This window comes from Lactuca serriola, chromosome 4 (genome assembly GCF_051521515.1).
Source record: "Lactuca serriola cultivar US96UC23 chromosome 4, Lser_US96UC23_V15, whole genome shotgun sequence".
In the NCBI taxonomy this organism is placed as follows: Eukaryota; Viridiplantae; Streptophyta; class Magnoliopsida; order Asterales; family Asteraceae; genus Lactuca; species Lactuca serriola.
This window is the reverse complement of record NC_136411.1, coordinates 47,092,387-47,114,144: the sequence shown is the minus strand read 5'-3', so window position 1 is coordinate 47,114,144 and position 21,758 is coordinate 47,092,387. Positions and strand designations below refer to the sequence as shown.

At 33.1% G+C, this 21,758-nt stretch overlaps 2 protein-coding genes across 2 annotated transcripts; one reads left to right on the top strand and one right to left on the bottom strand.

Annotated features, from left to right (window-relative positions):
- Positions 1-1,401: 1,401 nt before the first annotated feature.
- LOC145098328 (uncharacterized) lies at positions 1,402-3,231 on the bottom strand. Its single transcript, XM_079035966.1, has 4 exons — positions 2,792-3,231; positions 2,591-2,675; positions 2,136-2,232; positions 1,402-2,030 (listed from the first exon to the last, which is right to left on the bottom strand). The coding sequence occupies exons 1-4, from the start codon at positions 3,229-3,231 to the stop codon at positions 1,402-1,404; spliced, it is 1,251 nt and encodes a 416-aa protein (XP_078892092.1).
- A 6,499-nt stretch (positions 3,232-9,730) lies between these two features.
- Positions 9,731-10,735, top strand: LOC145098327 (inositol-tetrakisphosphate 1-kinase 5-like). The gene has a single exon (XM_079035965.1). The coding sequence runs from the start codon at positions 9,731-9,733 to the stop codon at positions 10,733-10,735; it is 1,005 nt and encodes a 334-aa protein (XP_078892091.1).
- The last annotated feature ends 11,023 nt before the right edge of the window (positions 10,736-21,758 follow it).

Below are 21,758 nucleotides of genomic sequence, written 5' to 3'. Positions count from 1 at the left end.
GTATTGTTAAATTTTTGATTACTTTGTGAACAGTTAGACGAAGATATATTTTCCATGCTTTAAATAGGTAATTTTTTGATTTTGATAGAATCTTCCGATATAAGATTACGATATTGTAAAATAGAAAACATTATAAATAAAATCTCAATCATAATGCTCAAATAAATTAAATGTATAAAGATAAAGTTATTTTAAAATCTCTCGATTTATAATTGTTTCTTGTTTCGCGGTATAAATTACTTTATGAGAATTTCAAAGAAGGAATGTTAACCCCAATGACCATGTAAAATTTAAAACTAAAAAAAAAAAAATTAAGATCATCTACACAGTGCAATCAAACTTATCTTTTAATTATCATATATCATACATCAACTTTACAATTATGTTTTACATCTCAACAATTAATATATATATATATATATATATATATATATATATATATATATATATATATATATATACACACACACATTTTACATCTCAACAATTTATATATATTAAGGTTGTAAAAAACGCTTAACGTTTGCTAGTCGATGGACTAGGGTCAAGGGATTAATTGGCTAAGTGGAAATTTATTGGGGGATTAATCGAGTAACATTAATTGTTAATTTGTTGAATTTTAAAAAATTAAATATGAATAATATCATATCAAAGTTCGTAAATACCACTAATATGATTAACAAAATAGGTTAATATGATTAATACAACACTAATCATGCCTCAAATAGTTTCCATTGAAATAAAACTTCTTCAAAATGTTAAAATTTCATCGTTTTATAATGTTTCACTCATTATTTATGAATGGATTAATCGCTAAGTGTCATCTAATCGGTCAAATAGCGCTTAGGGATTAATCGGGACCTAGTCAGGATTTTTACAACAGTGATATATATATATATATATATATATATATATATATATATATATATATATATATATATATACACACACACACACAAGGGGGGGCACATAAATTAATAGTAGGGGTTGCATAATTTTTTTCCGGTCAAACATAATATAAAACATAAAAAAAATCCGATCAAATATAATATAAAACGTCTAATACAAAAAAAAAATCTAATTAAACATAATATAACAACGATCTATTACAATTTAAATTTGTCATCTTCGTGCAAACATCTTTTGAAACCGCTCCATTACTTTTTCATTCTCAACTTTCGCAAGTGCTTCGGTCTCGACATTACAAAGCAATGCATCGTTCAAAAAGTTATCGCCAATTTTGTTACGCAAGTCGGTCTTCAAAAGTTTCATCTTTGAAAAACATCTTTCTACACTTGCGATCGCTACGGGTAATATCAAAGCCAACTTTAAAAGCTTATAAACCAAAGGATAAGACCGATGTTTCCCCGTACTAACCATCAAATGAGAAAGGTCTAAAATTCATTTCAAACTAGTGAAGCGCTCATCTTTGATGTAAGAGTGATAAATTATCTCAAGTCGTCCTTCACGGTCTTTCATATCCAGATCATCAAAGTCATACTTGTATAACTTACCCAACTTCAACAACTTTGATTTGTCAAACTGTGCAAATGAATCACAGGGGCTCAAAGCACTCATGTATTCTAGTAACTGGGTGCTTGTTTCACTAAATCGAACCTGATATTCTGTAAGTTGCATATCTACCACCGTGTTGAAGATTTCAACCTCAAAATGAAACCTATTAGTCTTTGTAGTCTTACGGTTTCTCGCACCAATATACAACTCTTCCATATCTAAAGTATCAATTTTATGTGTTTGACAAAATAGAGGATACTTTGGCAAAATGCTAGCAAACCATGTGTTTCTAAAAGATTGCAATGCCTCCATTGTCCCTCTAACCATCGAAGCCGCTTCTAAAATGTCTAGATCTTTTCTTTGAAGTTGCTTTGACAATGTACCCGTGAGGCATAAAATGTCATACATTATATGTAAGTAAAACACAAACTCATATGATTTAAAATATGCTAAGATTTCGGATGCTTGTTGACGGTTTGCCAATGACCTTCCCTCATCTTTCACAAAATCTAAAACTACAAGAACATCCACAAACAACTTCATCAAACTTGTGAGTGTGTTGAAATGTGAACCCCCATCTTGTTTCTCCCACTCGAACAAGTGTAGTCTCTTGATTTAACCCTCTTTCGGTTTCAAGTTCACCACTACACAAGCCTTTTTGCACCCTTTCTCTTGCTTGTTCTCATAGTAAGTCTTTTCTTTTACACGAGACACAAACTACATTAACCACCAACAAAATTTGCTCAAAAAAGTCACTAACACCATCATGCTTCTTTGCTACAGCCACAACTACTAATAGAAGTTGGTGTGCAAAGCAATGTACATAAAAAGTTGTGTCATTCTCTTGTAATATCAAAGCTTTCAAACCATTGAATTCTACTCGCATCTTGCTAGCCACATCGTAACCTTGTCCTCTTATCTATTAAAATTTAAAACAATATATATATATATATATATATATATATATATATATATATATATATATAACACATAAACCGAATTAAATTAAAGTGAAATAACAAAAAAGTAAAGAATAAATTGTGTGACTAAAACTCAACTTATTACTTGTAAGTACTTCATTTATGGCATTTTTTAGTGTCAAAGAGGATGTGTCCTTCACGTGCACTAGTCCTATGAATCTTTCTTTCACAAAGCCAAGACTATCGAAATAACGCAAAACAATAGCCATGTGTTCCTTTTTTGAAACATCATTAGATCCATCAACTAGTAAAGCAAAGACATCTTGACCAATCTTTTCACGAATACTCAAAAGTACTTATTGTGCAAAACATTGGACAAATTCTTTTGAATTTTAGGGGAAATTAGTTGATAGTTTTTAGGAGCATTTTCTAATGTATCGTTGAAAATATCTTCACTAGTCTCCCGAATGGCTTTTAACACTTCAATGTAAAACCCTCTATTTTCCGAGTTAACCAACTCTTCATTACCATGAAACAGTAAACCGATTTTCAATAAAAGTCTAACAACAATAATAGAAACACGTAATCGAGATTTATATTTATGGTCCTCCGCTTCGGTTTGCCTCCTTAAGACTACATTAATAGCTTGTTTTTCCCTCATTAAAAACTCACACTTTTCTTTTGCTTTGTTGTGAAAACTATCAACACCACCCACATGAGTCCGAAATGCATCTTTTTTATTCCAAGTATCAAAACCTTGGGAAACAAATGCTTCTCTCCCTCCTTTTTGTCCCATGAGGTCTCCACACACATAACAATATAAACAATATGCACTATTCTTTTTCACACTATATTCCAACCAATCAAAGTTATCAAACCATGAAGGAACGAATCTTCTAAATCTATCACCTATTTTTTTTGGAAACTTATGTGCCCTTACTTGACAAGGTCCTTGAAGCAAATACGCTTTTCTTACATCATCTCTTATATTTGATTTGTAACTTGTAATCTTTGGTCTGTCTGCCGAGTCCTTTGGAAGATCTTTCAAGTCAACATTATCATTAGGTTGGTGAGAGCATGGTGTTGTGGAGTTGCATTAGAAACCGAAGGGATTGATTGATTGGTGATTGGTGTCTGTGGAGTTGCATTAGAATTAGAAACGGAAGGGATTGATTGATTGGTGATTGATATTTGGGAACATTCTTCACAACTTTCATTAGGATTAGGTCTTTGTCTTTTGTTAAAAAAAACCCACTTAGTTTAACCTATAAAAACATAACAATTATACCTAATTAATCAATGACTTCAATAAAAACAAGTTGCTTTCACCTAATCAAACAATAAATTCAATAAAACATAGCAATTTCACCTAATCAAACAATAAATTCAATAAAACATAACAATATAACCTAAGAAAACAATATAACTTCAATAAAACAAATCAATTTCACCCAAGCCAATCAATAACTTCAAAAAAAGCATATCAATTTCAAATACCTAAATGAATTGGTAAAAACTTACTTGCTTCATTCTAGGGATTTGAAGTCGATTTTGTTAACCAAGAAAGTAGAAATTGAAGGAAGTCGATTTTGTTACATGCTTCACCCGATTATTGATCGATCAAACAATGGAAGGATTGGAAGTCAGGAACCGATGAAGGATTATGCGAAGTGCGACAACCGAACAAAAGGTCACGAGCCAAGGACGAAGTCGACTAATCGATTATGTAGTCGTTATTTTTTTAAATTTTTTTTCCTTTTTTGTAGTGATAATACATTTAGTCAATTAATTAGGATTGGACTATTTTCTTACAAGCAATTAGCTCAATTGCTAAGTTATCCAATTAATGTTTTATTTGGGGCTTTGGGCAATTGAGTTATTAGACAATAATTGATTAAAACATTGGGCTCATTATTATTATTTTTTCAGTTGGTAATTCCCGATAGAATGATAATTTTTTTTACGTAGTTGCTCAAAAAAAATTTAGTAGTTGCACGATTTTTTTACGTAGTGGCATAATAGGTAAAAATTAAAAAAAAAAAAAGGACAAAAATTTTTCTACTACATGCGCAAAAACTAGATGTTGTCGGTGTCACACCGGACACCTAGCTAGGACCGCCCCTGTATATATATATATATATATATATATATATATATATATATATATATATATATATATATATATATAGGGAAAGGATCAAATGAGTCACCTAAAAGGTTGAGAACGCGAGAACAGTTGTGAACCAATCATCATATAATGGCATAAAAGGAATTTTATAATATAATTAATTATGGATAATTTATGAGTAATTAATTAATTCCTAAAATCATGGGATTTAATATGGTTAATAAATTTTTTACCTAAATATTAGGAACTTATATAATCTTTTTTAAATTAACAAAATCAATAAAATGATTTTAAAAAACGTTTTTAGCATAATTTAAAAAAAAACGTTATTTATTTTGCTTTAAGTTTTTTTTTACCAACCACATCAAATATACTGACCTATTAATCATTTTATCCGAATATTAGTAATCATGCGTGAATAAATATATATTTATAGTCATAAATAAAGCCAATAATAATCTTGAATGAATAGATGAATTAATTTATATTCATAAATGAATAAAACACAATTAAAGAAACATCACATAAATGAAAACATCTAAATATGAATTGCTTCAATCATTAATGAATATGCATTTAATCTTATGGATACATTTAAATACACATTTAATCACTAATGAATACACATTTAGTCATAAATGAATAGAAAACACTCCTAAGAGACAAAGAATTTCTAATATGGTATCGGCTTTGGCTTCCTCGGTTAAAGAGATTGATTCGTTGTGGATCTCCGATGGGTCACAGAGGCGTGGTAGTTCGGCGATGATTTTTCTCATACCGTCTTAATCTTTTGTGTCACCTGACTTCCCTTTTCCATAGCATTGTTTCTATGTGTATATTTTTGTCTGATCAAGCTATTGTATTTGTATCAACATAAAAACCCAATATTTATAAATGAATAAGACATTAGTGAAAAAAATAATGTAATATAATAAGTCAGACTATGATATTCAATGTTCATAAATGAATAAGGTGTTGGTTAAAAAAAGAACATAACGTCTTAAGCCCATTTTACTTATTCATTGATGAATAGATCAATGAACAAATTTATATGTCTTGTCTTTTGACCCAATAAACAAACATGGTGTTCGTAATTTGGTTGGATAGCAGCAAATGGTGTTCGTAATCTGATTGAAGGAAACTATAAAAATATTGATCAAATGAAATGTAAAGTCAATTCACAATCCAAGAAACAAATACGATGGCTAACCAATTGAACGATGTGTGAGTGAATAACTAAAATATTGTGAATCAAAGATAAAAATTGAAATTAAGAACAATTAAGTGCGAGAAGTCATGAAAAAGAGCATAATCATAATAAATCGATCAAGAAAGTCGATTATAAAAAGCATCTGAAAATCACAAACTCAGTCTGGAATATATTCGATCGAATAAGATACAATAATATAAACTGATGTCTTGAACAAAATAACATAAAGAACTGATGCCTTGGCTGTTTACAATGAAACCCAGATTCAAATATGAAACCTGCAACGTGCTTTTCACAATCGATGGTGGATACAATTTTTACAGAAATAGGGAGAAAGGGAGGAAGCGTATCCAATGGGGAAGGAATAAAAGCAATGTAGCCTGCAATGGCAATGGAAATTAAATGTTGCTTTGGCCATCAATTTTGACTTCCAACAACTTTACATAATTGGATCGACAAAACGAGATACCTGAATCTGAAGAGGGACATCAACGACACCTTTACCCTAACCCTAGCGTCGATTTTTGCTGGACTTTCTTCTTCTGAAGCGGAAGCCGATGTCGGATCGTCGATGATTGTTGTGGAACTAGAATCCAATGTCGTTGATTTGATACGTGGATTCAAACCCGAAGTTGGGGTAAGACGGCAGTGGATCGATCGATGGGAAGAGAGGGAAGAAAAGGGAACCAAATTCATTGAGAGAGGCGTTTATTTTGAAACCCTAGAGAGAGAGCGAGGGAGACAAAGATACAGGATTATGAACGGAAAGAGGAGAGATGGTGAGAAATTCTAGGAAATATGTAAATTTGCATTTCCTATTATGCCCTTCTGGCAATTTAAAAGTTACACTTTAATGCCCGTAGTTTTAGAATTTTTCATAAATCGTCCGTTTAATAATAACCTTAGATCTAAATATTTAAATGACCCAGATCTGTTCTCAAGTTCTCAACATTTTAGGTGTTCTCATTTGATCTTACTCCTATATATGTATATATATATATATATATATATATATATATATATATATATATATATATATATATATATATATATATATATATGGGAATAATCAAATGAGAACACCTAAAAGGTTGAGAACGCGCAAACAATTCTGGACCAATCAATATATAAGGGCGTATTAGTAATTGTATATTTTAATTAATTAAAATAAATAAAATTGAATCAGATTCCCTTAAATTTAGGATTAGTTACCAAAAAAGAAAGAAATATTTGATTTTTTACTTTTCATATTAATAGAATATAGAAAACATTTTTATCAAGAAAAAATTTTAAACTAAAAAAAATTAATTTTTTTTTTCAAAATAAAAATTCTCCGATTTCATGTTTTTTTTTCAAAAAATTACTAGTAATCAAACCCAAAATCATTACATTTGTATTCATAAAAGGTTTTTTTTTTTCAAAAAACCTGATACTACTCCAATCACAAATGAATGCACATCAATTTACAAGTAATCAAATTCCTTTTTTGAATAAACTAAAAATAAAAGGAGTATAAAAATTATCATTTCTTCATAAAAAAATATCTCTAATCATAAATAAATACACACATTCACACATGATTACACTCCTATTCACAAACGAATACATTGTTATTAACAAATGAATACCATGCTTCACAAATGAAAAAAAGAATATCTCTAATCATAACTAAATATACTCATTCACACATGATGATCTCACTGCTATTCACAAATAAATACATTTCTATTAACAAAATGAATACCATGGTATTCATAAATGAATACCTCTTTCATATATTTCATCAAACAGTTTTTGTGCACAACTTTATTACTTTGAATCTGATTATAGCTTCGTATGGCTATCTCTTCCATCAATTATAAGGGTTGGTATAAGATGAATTAGAACAAAGAAATATAGGGTTGATGTGTAAATGAAGAATAGTGGTCTGCAATTCACCTAGAAAAATGAAGAACGAGGCAAGTTAAAATGAAAGTGGCGAACCGGGGAGAGCTTTCTGGGGCGCTTGTCAAAACTACGATTTAAGCATCAAGAACGTGAATCTGATTACCGTGAATCCAATCTGCAACTTATTCACATCACGAGACTTTGTCAAAACTAAGATTTAAGCATCAAGAACAAAGGGGAATTCGGTGATGATTTTGAAGATCGTCGGGGCGGTGAAAGGCAAAACATAGGTGCGGCGGAGGTGAACGGAAACGTCTTGGGTGGTGGTGGTTGTTCAAAGGTGGTCAGTGGTAGTGGCAGCGAGTGATGATGACAGCGCACAACAATGGTGGTGATTGTTTTCCTGCTTCTTTTTTAGTTTCAAAACCTATTCTCCTCTGATCAATGATGAAGGCTGGAAAAAAGGATGAAGGCAGGCGATGGTGAGATATGAACATTGATGGCAATTGCGGCAAAATGTGAAAAAGATGGGGTGTACGGCCGGCAATAAAAAAAGCAAATAGATTAGGGTTTAGTATGTATTGAAATTGAGAGAAACAACGATTCAATTTAATATCATACCTAAATTATAGAAATTGCCATTTATTTCTATTATTTGGATTTTCTATTATACCCTTATCACCATTTCAAGTTACATATTTAACCCGTCAATTTTATAATTTACATAAATGACTCGATTATTAATAGCCCTAGATCTAATTATTTAGAAGATTATAATCTGTTTTCGCGTTCTCAAACTTTTTAAGTGTTCTCATTTAATACTATATATATATATATATATATATATATATATATATATATATAAAACTTGATTAGTTAGTACAACATTTAATATAAACATTAATATTATAATAAAAAGTTAGTCCACCTTCATTTGCTAGACTTTCACGGTCATTAGATGACATGGCATATTTGTAAGTTTATATGGCCTTTTAAGCGACGGTGGCCTTACTATTATAATAATGGTCATAGTCATACTTTCTTAATTTTTTTTTTCATATAACCAACTTTTGAAAAAATTGCATTTTTTTTAAATACATCTCTCTTTCTCAATTTCGAAATTTATTATTTCTTTTATTTTTATTTCTTTTATTTTCCGTTTAAACGACAAACTAGCTATAGCTAATATACTTTTAAATACCGCTATTTCTTATAAAGATCTTGAACTTATAATCTCTCATTTATAAAAATCACTTATTACCACTAGATCAAAAGTTATTTGTTGTTAATATTCAATTTGGACATTTGGTGGTCATGTAATAAATATTTCCTTTATATGTTCATAAATGATAATTATGCATTTCCTATGAGAGAAGGACTTGCCACAATATTGCTCGTTGCGCTACCACAGAAAACCCATCAAAGTCTTAAAGTCCACTACACTATTAATCGAGTGAGGAACATGTACACAGATCTCATATTGATACGTTCATATCCATATCTTATATCTTAGAGTGTAAGAAACTTTAAATGATGAATAGTTTTAAAAAATTGCATTAAATTAATAGTCTTTTATACTAATGGAAAAAAAATGTTGAATTAGATTGTTTTGTTAACATCTTTTTGTATTTTCAGAAATAATTTGTATATTCCATATGAATAAAAAATTAAATTTCAAGATAATAATTCATTTCATATTAAAACAATTAAAATAAATTTTCGATGATTTTCGATTTAAGTTAACACATTGTTTTTATCTGATTAATTTATTTTACTAAATTGACCTTTTTAATACGATCGTTATAATGTAATTAAAAATCAGATATATTTATGTATACTGATTCAAAAATATTATATTTACCATACCAACTCCATTACAATTTACACGTTACATTCACACGCCTAAAACAGTGGGTATTGAATTTGGCAGAATATGCTTTTCTTTCAAGAATTAAATGGAAGCTTTCGTGTATAAAGCCAAGTGAATTCATTGAAGAAACCCATCTCTCTCTCTCTCTCTCTCTCTCTCTCTCTCTCTCTCTCTCTCTCTCTCCGAAAGAAGTCGACGAAATGTCAGAATTCGAAACAGAAGGGAATCTCTTTCACGTGGGTTATGCTTTACCCGCAAGAAAAATTAATGCTTTCATGGTGCCATCATTCATCGACTTCGCTAGAGAACGAGGCATTGATTTCATATCAATCGACGTTTCAAAACCACTCACCGATCAAGCTCCCTTCGACTGCATCCTTCACAAGGTCTACGGCGATGAATGGAACCTCAATCTCCAGAATTTCTCCGTCCACAACCCCAACGCCACCATCATCGACCCTCTCTCCGCCATCCAACGCCTCCACAACCGCATCTCCATGCTCGAACCCGTTTCTCAACTCAACATACCCCAACTCAAAATCCCAAACCAAATCCTAGTTCAAGATTCCGAGTCTTTGAAAAATGTCGAAACTACAAGTGGTTTGAATTTTCCGGTGATAGCGAAACCCCTGCTTGCCGACGGGACCACTAAAGCGCACGATATGTCACTGGTGTTCAACCATGATGGGTTAATGAAAGAAATCAAACTGGAGCCACCCATGGTGCTGCAACAGTTTGTGAACCACGGCGGGACCATCTTCAAGGTTTATGTAGCCGACGACTACGTTAAATGTGTGAAACGGAGTTCGTTGCCGGATCTATCTAAGGACACCATAGAGAAGATTGCATCAGACTCCGGTGGAGCTATAAGTTTCTCTCGGATATCAGGTGCTGTAATCGCTGACGGAAGGAGCGATAATAACTCCGGTGAGGAGCTAAAGATGCCGGCGACTGAATTCCTCGTTGAGGTGGCGAAGGGACTGAGAAAGGCTCTTGGATTGCACCTGTTTAATTTCGATATGATAAGAGATGGTGAAGGAGATGGGTATCTGGTGATTGATATAAATTACTTCCCTGGTTACGAGAAATTGCCTTCTTATGAAACTGTAATGGTTGATTTCTTCTTGAATATAAAGAAATTACAGGAGTTGAAGAAGACGACAAAGAAGGAGAACGACGACAGGATTGATGAAACAGAGGTTTAAATTTGTATTTTATTTTTTTGGTATTGGTGTATGATCGAGTGAATGGATCGGGATTTGTAGTTTAGATTTGTTTTCCAATTAGGTTGACCAAAATAATAATAATAATAATAATAATAACCAAGCGACATGCCTCACTTCATTCACAAATTTTCCGTCGTCCGTTTGCAACCTTCTTAAGTTATAGGCTAATTTACATTTATGGTCCTTGTATTATGTCGAACACTATAATTTCGGCCTTAAAACAATTGTTTAGTTGTTTTACGCATAATCCGGGGGGAAATTACTCTCCAAGTCCTACCTTTACCATGTTTAAGTAGTTGGGTTAAAATATGTTGAAATTACTCTCCAAAGTCCCTATGGTTTGCAAAAACATGTGGATAGTTCCAAAAAGTTTCCAACTTGCATGAGCGGTTCAAAATCAAGAATTTTCCGTGGTTTTAGTTCTAAAATTAAAAAAATTCAATGGTTTTGGTCCTTAGAAAACCTAAAAGAACGATTTTACCCTTTTAATTTTCTTTTTTGCATTTTCTAACATTTTCTTTAGTGATATATTAATTAAAAATAAACAAATAAAAAAATTGGGCCACCTGGTCCTTCACCCCCCGCCCCCTTCTCTCTCTCTCTAAAAAAAAAAACATATTCCTCTCATTATTGTTGCTTGAATCCGACATATTTGTTGTAAATTTTCATCCTTTTAAAACACACATCGATGAATCCAAACCACCCCTTTCTATCATACCCTGCTTTCTCTCTCCCTTCCTCTTTGACTTCCTTCTCATCTTCTTCATCATCCATCACCTGCTAATCCTACCTTACACACATACATAAGAACATAAAATCCAGCTGAACAGATACCTAACTAAAACCAGATGATTTGGATCATCGACTTAGAGAGAAAAAGAAAACAAAACTAGAATCTCTATTACAATTCAACTAAACTACAATCTTCACAAAATAGAAAATCAATTTGATTAAATCTCCAATACAGAATCATCAAAACTGTTCGATCCTTAATCTTCGTTCATCAGCTTCGAGAATTCAACTTCTTCAAAGAAACAATTTGATCATGCATCTTCGTTTCATCATCAAACATATTTCGAAGAGCACCTGGAAATATCAAATCCTAAACCATCAGTTACCCCAATGATCGCTTCTGAAAACCCTAAAGCCCTCATCTTCGATCTCGAAATCAAACCATAAACCCTCTCTGAAAACCCTAAAGCCTGACAAATTAAAAAAAGAATTACTCCAAGCTGTATACGACTACTAGGTTCTTGTGGTGGTCGGAGAAACGGGTTTCGGACAACTCGGGCGACTCAGTAGCTAGTAGAAGCAAGGTACACCATCAAGGAGAAAATCGGGTGCACACAACCCCATTGAGTCGCCATGTTTGTCCTTAAAAGAGTTGCAGAAGGTGTCGAATGGGTGAAGAAGTCAAATACGCGATATTAAGTTGTCGCATGTGGAGGCCTGGCCAGAGGTGGAAGATGGCTTGGTCTCGTATGAAAGATTTTTGAGATGAAGACAGAAGAGGCATCTGGCCAACTTTAGTTAGGTTAGAGAGAAAGAGAGATAAGGAAGTCTAATTTTTTTGCTTTTAATTTCTAATTAATAAAGTATTAAAATAAATATAAAAAAATAAAGAATATATTAAAAGGGCAAAATAGTTTTTTTAAGCTTTTTAGGACCAAAATCAAGTTTCTTGATTTTGGATCTTTCATTCAAGTCAAACATTTTTTTAGACTTTATCCATAGTTTTTTGCAAACCCTAAAGACCAATTTTACACTTTTGTCTATTAAGAAAAACTCATGACGTTTGCGCGAATAGACAATAATTGCAAGTCAAACTTATATAATTCTTTTTGATTATTTTTACTTTCATTAGATAAACCAACAACTTTTTTTCTCTCTTAATCTAATACTTCGTGCTAACATATAAGCTCTCTTGTGTTCTAAAAATGTTCTTTAAAGATTGGTACCTCAAAAAAATAAATAAATAAATAAATAATAATAAGAACTAAAAATTAAAAATATATTAACAAAAAATCTCATGATTTTTGCTAGTCAAATTTACGAAATTATCGTTTTTTTTAATTATTATTATTTTTTTTACATTTCCGTAGTATAAAGTTGCATGTTTGTAGGTCAAACCTATGATATTATAGGTCAAACACATGGAAAAAAGTTTGTCATGACACGTTATGGCTAAAATGCTTATACTTAACGCAAAGATTTAAAAAATATCGCTTAAAGTCATATATATATATATATATATATATATATATATATATATATATATATAAAAGATCAAGTTGGAACTCAAAAAGTGGTAGGAACCGCGGACATAATTTTGGCTTTAAGATTGAAAAAAATAAATTGTCAGTTTTTAATTTTATTTATCATTAAAATCTCGCGAGATGATATGACATTTTCATAATTAATTGCGAGATTTTGATAATTTCCGGAGAATGTTAATTGTTTGGAGGGTACAAGTGACGAAAGCAAAAAGACTAAAAGAAAAAAGAAAAAAGAAAAAAGAAATTGAAAATTCGGTCATGTAGCCTCTCCAGGAGCTGACATGTGCCCCCACCCCATCATGACAAGTCTCCAACCCTTATTGGTTGGTGGGAATTTTTATTTTGTTTTCCACCGCTTAGTTTTTCGACCATAAATTTTTTTCTTTGAAAAAAAAATCTGAAAAAACCAAAGTTCTTACAACTTTAATGCTATACAAAATAAGCACAATTATGAAAATTTGAATATATATATATATATATATATATATATATATATATATATATATATATATATATATATATATATATATATATATATATATATTATAGAAAAATCTAGAAAAAAATTCTCCAAAAATTATAAAAAATTAAGTAATACTTCTACTTACTATTTTAATGACTTTGTAAAAAGAATTTTTAAAAAATAAATTGTTTTAGATACCAAATTTGATTTTAAGAGATTAAAAGTTTTTTAAAGAAAATGTTGAACATAATATGATGTAAATAGAGATGATTCAAAATATTTATGATTCAATATGTTTATGATTCTTAACTTTTTATGATCTAAACATATTTTGATTCAAATATTTAATGATCCTTAATTATTATATTTTTTATGATTCAAAATTAAATTATTTAAAAAATATAACGATCCAAATGTTATATTGAACAAAAGCTTTATTTAATTCAATATATTATGATCAAAATTAAAATGATCCAAATTAATATGATCTAAAAATGTATAATTCATAATATCGTTATGATTCAAAATTTTATAATTCAAAATTTTATGATCCAAAAATAATATAATTCAAAAAAAAAACTTATGAACGGAAAACATTATAATCATTAATATTCTTCTTATTTTAAACATTATAATTGTTAAAATTAAAACTCAAACTGATATTTAATTTAAAAAATCGAAATAATAATAATAATAATAATAATAATAATAATAATAATAATAATAATAATAATAATAACAAAAACAAAAAAACCCTACTATCTTCAAGTATGTAGTAATGATATTAAAGAGCCAAAAAAACGAAAAAAACACGATAAAAAGAAATAATAATAATAATTTAAAAAAAAACGAAAAAAATGAAAGAAAAAAAAATTAAAATCTTTAAAACCGAGCATATATCTACTTAAAAAATGGATTTTTTATACAAAAAATTATAAATTATAAAAAAAAAAACCAAAAAAAAAACCGAAACAGTGTTGCAACCTCATAATGCAGGATCTCTCAAATCCTAACATCCAACTCATCTGACCCTATCTGCCCAATAGTCTCGGGCACTACTGGTCTACCCTGATCGCCATCTCCTGATCCCGATCCGGATCCGGTCAAAAAATCGCCTCGTAACCACCATGGTGAAAATATACAAGGAAGATATCAGGCCTTCCATATAATAATCGGGGAACAAACTCCCAACAAAGCCCTAGGGGTTGTGACTTCCTTGCTATGCGTATGGATCCTGTGCTTTCAGTAGTACGGGCCTATACTACCTTCCACACCTACCCATATTTGTCTCAAGTGTCATCACAACACCCTAACAATATACATAAGCATGGCGAGCGCTTAATCCTCACTCCTAGAGGAATGATAATATCTCATAACTGGCCGACTGACCCCTCACGACTCATCCATGAAACTTCCACCAACCTTGCATCACTCGTGTATTTTAGTCATACATAACGCTGGACCCTATAAACATTTGAATATCTGATCCTACTTTAAGCCCTTCATCAAACAAGAACAGGAAATAAGGCCAAACCAAACATTCTCAAGCTATAAGATCTTAATGTATAACTATGATGCATACACTAAGAAACTACATTAATGATGTCAATTTCATATAAGGAAAACCCTAGGTTATCAGGCATCATATAATCAGGCAATTCTATCATGCAATTCCTGAAGATCCCTAGTCTATCACTAGCATGTTGTTCTAACACATCACAATATAAAATATCCGTATGGTATTTTGGGGTCTACTTATTGGCTCTGGCTGATCGTACGCTCTGCATATAATCAGGCAATTCTATCATGCAATTCACACGAGTGTTCCTCCAATTCACTCAAACTAAGGCTCTGATACCAACTTGGAACATCCATAAAATTCATGAAAATTTAAAACTTTTTCAAACATCCAAAAACAATTATTAATTTCAAAATTTTTTCAAAATAGTTTCATATCAGAGTATCACAGAAATCAAAATCATAAAATGTGAGGACGTGCACGATCAAGCCTTCGCCTTCGTGCGATCATCCGAAGTACCTAAAACAAAATCCAAAATTGTAAATCCGAAGCTTAGTAAGTTCCCCCAAAATACCAACGTCATACAAACATAACCATATCATAACAAACAGGATGCATATAGAGTCTACAGTATGACTGGACCGCCCTCATCGGGCCTTCAGTCTGTTTGTCCCACTCTCAGAACCTTCAGTAGGTCCTGGTCCGCCCAACCGGGCCTTCAGCCTGTCTGGACCATTCTCCGAGCCTTCGGCCTGACTGGTATGCCCCATTGGGCCTGCAGTCTATTCGGGCCGCCCTGGGTATGTTGGCCTATAGTAAAAAGCATGTCTGCCTCAAACCACCCTTAAGCATACAATCAACACATAAATAACAATGCTAGCATGTATAAATAGTAGTCAAATTGGTCTAACAAATCACTAATCATAGCATCATCCTATATACCAGGATACCGACCTAAAATGTCACTAAACATAGCATTATCATATATACCAGGATACCGACCTAATAGGTCACTAAGCATATCATCATGCGATAACTAGGATAACAATCTAAAAGAAGGGCCAACATTGGTACCTTTGACCTTGTTGATATAGTGAGAAGAACTCACCCCACAATGTGGAACTGAATTGAACTGGAAAAGATTAAACTACCGAAACACAGCTCCAAACTTAAAAACCTACTACCACCATTGATCTAATTCCATATATTCCTAAATTACCAAAATACCCTCAGAAGTCAAACTCGGTCAACCCTTGGTCAAAGTCAAAGTCAACGATCAAGGTCAACAATCCATGTTGACCCAACTCATTGAGTGCAGCTTACAGACTCGCTGAGTTCCTTCAGAACTCATAAAATAACGAAAACCTTATTCAACTCTCCGAGTTATCAAACAACTCGTCGAGTCCATGCAGTGTCCAGAAGATCGGGAAAAACCCTAACTAACTCGTTGAGTTATCTTACTAACTCGTTGAGCTCACTTAGAACCCAGAAAGCGGGAAACCCTCATCCAACTCTCCGGGTTGTCTATGCAACTCGTCGAGTTCCTATAGCCCTTTTCTCATTCAAACGCTTTTAAGCGAAACCAAGGCTCCAAACTGTAGATCTAGACTCCTAGGGTGTAGTTACCACATAAAGTTGCTAACTTTATGTGCATGCAAGGCCTCAAGAGGTTAAAGCACTCAAAACTAGCCTTAGGAAGAGGTTTAGGGCATGGCGAAAGGCCAAAGCTTGCTAAAGTAGAGAACTTTATGTCCATGAGGGCCTAGAGGAGTCCAAGTATGAAGTCTTTACTTCAAAACGTGCTCAATACAAGAAATGCCTCAAGAATAAGCTAGATATGGCCCTAAACTCTTGAATGAAGAGATATAACAAGAGAATGATCAAGGTAATGACTTTTTACCTTCAAATGAATGTCAAAACGAAGTAGATGTTGGATCTACAAGCTCCTTCTCGTTCCAAGCTTCTAAATCTTCAAGTCTCTTCAAGGAATGCACCAAACACACACCTTTAGCCTCACACACACTAAAAATAGGAGGTAAGATTGATTAGGGTTTGTTTCTAGACGTGAAAGGTGGTAAGGAGGTTGGAGGGAGGACTTAAGATCCTTTAAATAAGGTGCAAACCCTAAAAATCAGGGTTTTCATGTCCAACTTCAACTCGTCGACTTGGGTCCTCCAAGTCGTCGAGTAGGTTCTAGAATCCACGCGGCTTTATCGGTTTCTACACGACGAGTTGGGGAAGCCAACTCATCGAGTAGGTCTATAATCATGAATATAAAATCTTTAAAAATTATACCTGGGAGTCGGGGTGTTACGAAGCCTCACCCTTACTGTCAGTCACCACCATACGCAGCCAACACCACCAACCTCTCTCTCTTTTTCTCTTAATTAATCGTCCCTCCTGGTAGATGCTTGTTGTGGGCTTTTCAATTTTTTGACTTTATAGTGAGCGTGAAGAGGTAAATCTAAAATTCTCTCCTTTTTTCTCTCCATCGATCATTTTAATCTGAAAGGCTCTTTTCTGGGTTTTTGGTTTGTTGGTTCATATTGGTGGAAATGGAAGGGGATTTCATCAATTGATATTGGTTTCCTCAAACCAAAAAGTCTACGATGCTCCTTAAACCACCCACAACCCACAATCGCTCCCCTGCTCCACCTTCTCTACCACCTATGTCAAACGCAATCTAGCTATCATGAAACCTAGGGGTCATATTCTGCTATCAAAAAGGAACTTGGCTCTTTCTTAGTTACCTTAATGTCAAAGAAAAACTATGAAAATCATGTTGGATAAATCATAGCTATGACCTTTTTGATCATATGTATACACACCTACATCTGGCCATGCACACACCTACATCTAACCTTTTATGGGCTTTTGATTTCTTATCTTTTTTCGTTTGTAACATTTTCCACGTCCTCGACATTCTCTCCTTCTCCACTCAGATTTAGGTGAGAACAACAATTTATATTTTTCTGATTGTGGGTCTTAATCAATGTATTTAAAGCACACCGGGTATGACAAAAGTTGTGTCTTATACTGTCTTTAATCGGTCAATATTTACATAAAATATATAGTTATTTGATTAAAATTTCCATTTTTTTTGGAAGAACAATCTAATAGTTGCTTGATTTACAGGATGTAGGGGTAGTAACTGTCATGATTCATCCGATGGTAGCAGTTGTGATGAATCGGGACACCCAACTAAAAAGAAAAAACAACATTTTTGTAGAGAGCACTACCCGTTGATCCTTCAATACAATCCAATGGTTCAAAACACATTTCACATGATGTATTTGTTTGTATAAACCGTGTCTAGCTATTCAATCTACATAATTACTTTTTTTTATCATTATAACCATTGGTGATGCAGATATATGACAACTGACAAGTTTTTATGATAGAGAAAAATAGTTGGACATAAATAGCTCCTACCAGTTGTGTTTGGCCTATCCATCTACACAATTTCTGAATGTAATGATCTGAGCTACATCTTTTATAAGATGCCATACACAATGGGCAATTGTGAAAAAATTTATTGAAGGTCAAGTTATCATTAATTGGTAATTGGTTAATTTTCAGTTAAGGCTCAATAACATGATTGTGATTCCTATCTGCACCAACATTTGTTGTTTTTAACATGTTGTAATTGAGTTTTACAGTGCGTGTATGACTAATTTCCAAATTGATAGGTTTTCAATGTGAGAGACAAATTGTGTGTGTGTGTGTGTTGACTTTGGTAAGTTGGTCTTCATGAACCAACCATCATCTATCTATTTCCTATAAACCACCCTTATCTAGATATATTTCTACTTCTTTTTGCTATAATAGACACCCTTTTTCTCATGATCTTCGATAATCTTTTATTTATTTGAGGAAACAGAGAAATTTTTAGTAACAACCTTTCTGTATTGTTACATATTTGTGTGTTTTTTTACTTAATCTCTATGACTTTCTTCTTGAGAATGTAGGTTAATAGTATGATTTACCTAGCCAAGTTGCTAATAAGTGGTTATTTTGTGGTAAGTTTATTTTTCTAGCATCATGCATGCATCCTGATTTTTTTATTGCTAATGTATGTGATAAAATTAAAGGGATTGGATCTGAATGGTATATTCTGTTAGATTTCTAATCCTTCTTTTATGATTTGCATGTAATTTTTATACATTATGATTCCTTATTACTTAAAATTACTACTCTATATAATTGTCTTATTGTTCAGAGGAAAGCTATCCAAAAAAACTACAATGAAAATAAAGGTTTAGGAGCTTTTGGTCCTTACTAAGATGTATGGTGTTAGGTAAATTTTCTCATTTCTTATTGTATACTATTTACCATATTCAAGGATCTTCTTCCATTGTGTATTATTTAACATACATGCTTCCATGTGTGTATGGGATACATTGCATGAAAAAGACACCTCAAGTCGGATTATGTACAATACATACTATAATTAAAAATAGCCACTGGTATTTCAATCTACGAGATGTCACCCGATCCTTATGTTATTCTATATGAATTAAGGCGTGCTACTTTTACTTCTTTTAAACTTTTTTTTTTAATTTTCAATGTTGACAGCACAAGATATTTGATAAAAAAAAATTGTATTTCACAAATGCATAAACCAAGTCATGATGGAGGAAAAAAGACACTGAATTAACATTCTACTTTCAATCTTCACTTTTGTTATGTATACTTTATTCATGAGATAACATTCTGCTTTAAAAGTAAAATACCTTAATAAGAAAATAGAAATAGAAACTAAAGCAAGAAATACGTTAATAAGATTTTATTTAAAAAAAATCATAAATTGAAGTAAGATTCTATATTAGAAAAAAATAAATAAAAGTACTTTGTTATTTCTCGCATTTATCCATTGATTAGGCTATAAGCAAGAAATAACAATGCAATTTCATTTTTTTAATAAATAATCTTCCATTTTTCTTTTGTAATTTTCTTAATTAAAATTTTCTGATATGGTTTATGTAACTTTCTATGAGTATATATGTGAAGGTTTCCAATTGTGTGAGGTTATGTCTCTATTTGTATGTCTGAGAGTGTATAGTTGATATATAAATATCAGATTTAGTTGAAAAATACATCAGTCTCATTAGTTCTTTACAGCCCGGTCTCTACAAATCACAAGCACTTTGCCTATGATTGACAAATTTGATTAAAAAATAAGCATAATTTGTTGAATATATCAAGGCGTGTTGGCAATAACTTTATAACAAAAGTTGTAATTTTTTAGCAGTTTATTTTTGTAGCATAATGAAATGTTGGTTATGATGGTGTTTCAAGATGAGATCAATAGGGGACAAGGGCAATTATGTCTTTTACTAGGACACATAAAATGCAAGGCTTGTAGTGTAACGACCGAAAAATACAACCAATTTTAATTTTTTTCAAAAACATCTCGATTCCATTAAATCTTTACAAAAAGGTTTTCAATACAAAACATTTAACGTGTTCCCAGAATCACAATACTACGAAATCATGAGGAGCGGTACGATCACGCCTTCGCATTGCCACAGTCTCCTGAAGAACCTGAAAAACATGAAACCACAACTGTAAGCCTGAAAGCTTAGTGAGATATCCCCAAAATACCAACCATAAATACCATACACGCATAACATGCCAAAACATATCAGATCACAGAACAGCCATGCACTTCGGGTCTACTATGTGACTGGTCCGCCACACCGGCCTACAGTCCACCTGGTCCACCCTCCGAGTCTATCCACATACATCAAATCTGCAGTGTGATTGGTCCGCCCGCTCCCGGGCCTTCAATCCACCTGGTCCACTCTCTGAGTCTACAGTATGACTGGTCCGCCCGCACCGGGCCTTCAGTCTATCTGGTCCACTCTCCGAGCCTTCGGCACGTCTGGTCCGCCCTTTCGGGCCTACAGCCTCTCCGGACCGCTCGTTGGGCCTTCGGGATAACCGGTCCGCCCTGGGTATCTTGGCCTACAGCACGCAGCAGGACCCGCCTCAACCCAACTCCAGTCCAAACAACCATGTGCACATATACATACAATCATATAGCAATTCACAGTCAACAAGCAGATCAAACAGATGACATAGCATATCATCATCCTAACCAGGATACCGACCTAACAGGTCACTAGCATAGCATCTCCCTATCTCTCAGGATACCGATCTCAATCAGGTCTCTAACATATACCATCCTAACTCACAGGAGGCAAACATATCAAAGCAGTAACATAATAACAACTACCCGGATCTCAATCCGATAAGGGCCGGCCTTGGTGCCTTAGACCCTGTTGATATAGTGAGGATAACTCACCTCGAAACTACCGACTGAACAGATAACCCGAGCTGCTCCGATCACTGATACGATCTCCACCACTGGCCAACCACCAATGCACTGAACTCAAAACAATAATCAACAATTACCACACTGCCCCTGGAAACCACTGGTCAACCCTTGGTCAAAGACAAGGTCAAAGTCAACCCCTGACTGACTCTACTCGCCGAGTCAACCCGATGACTCGCCGAGTCCCCATACTCAGAACTTCCCTCAATCCGCGACCTAACTCGCCGAGTCACCCCGAGACTTATCGAGTTCAACAACTCTGAGTCCACTCGCACACAACTCACCGAGTCATCCCTTGACTCGCCGATTCTCGACTCACCAGAAGAGATTAGGACTCTTCGACAAGACTCGCCGAGTCCAAGAACAGACTCGCCGAGTCTAAGGCTATCTTCAACCTACTCGCCAAG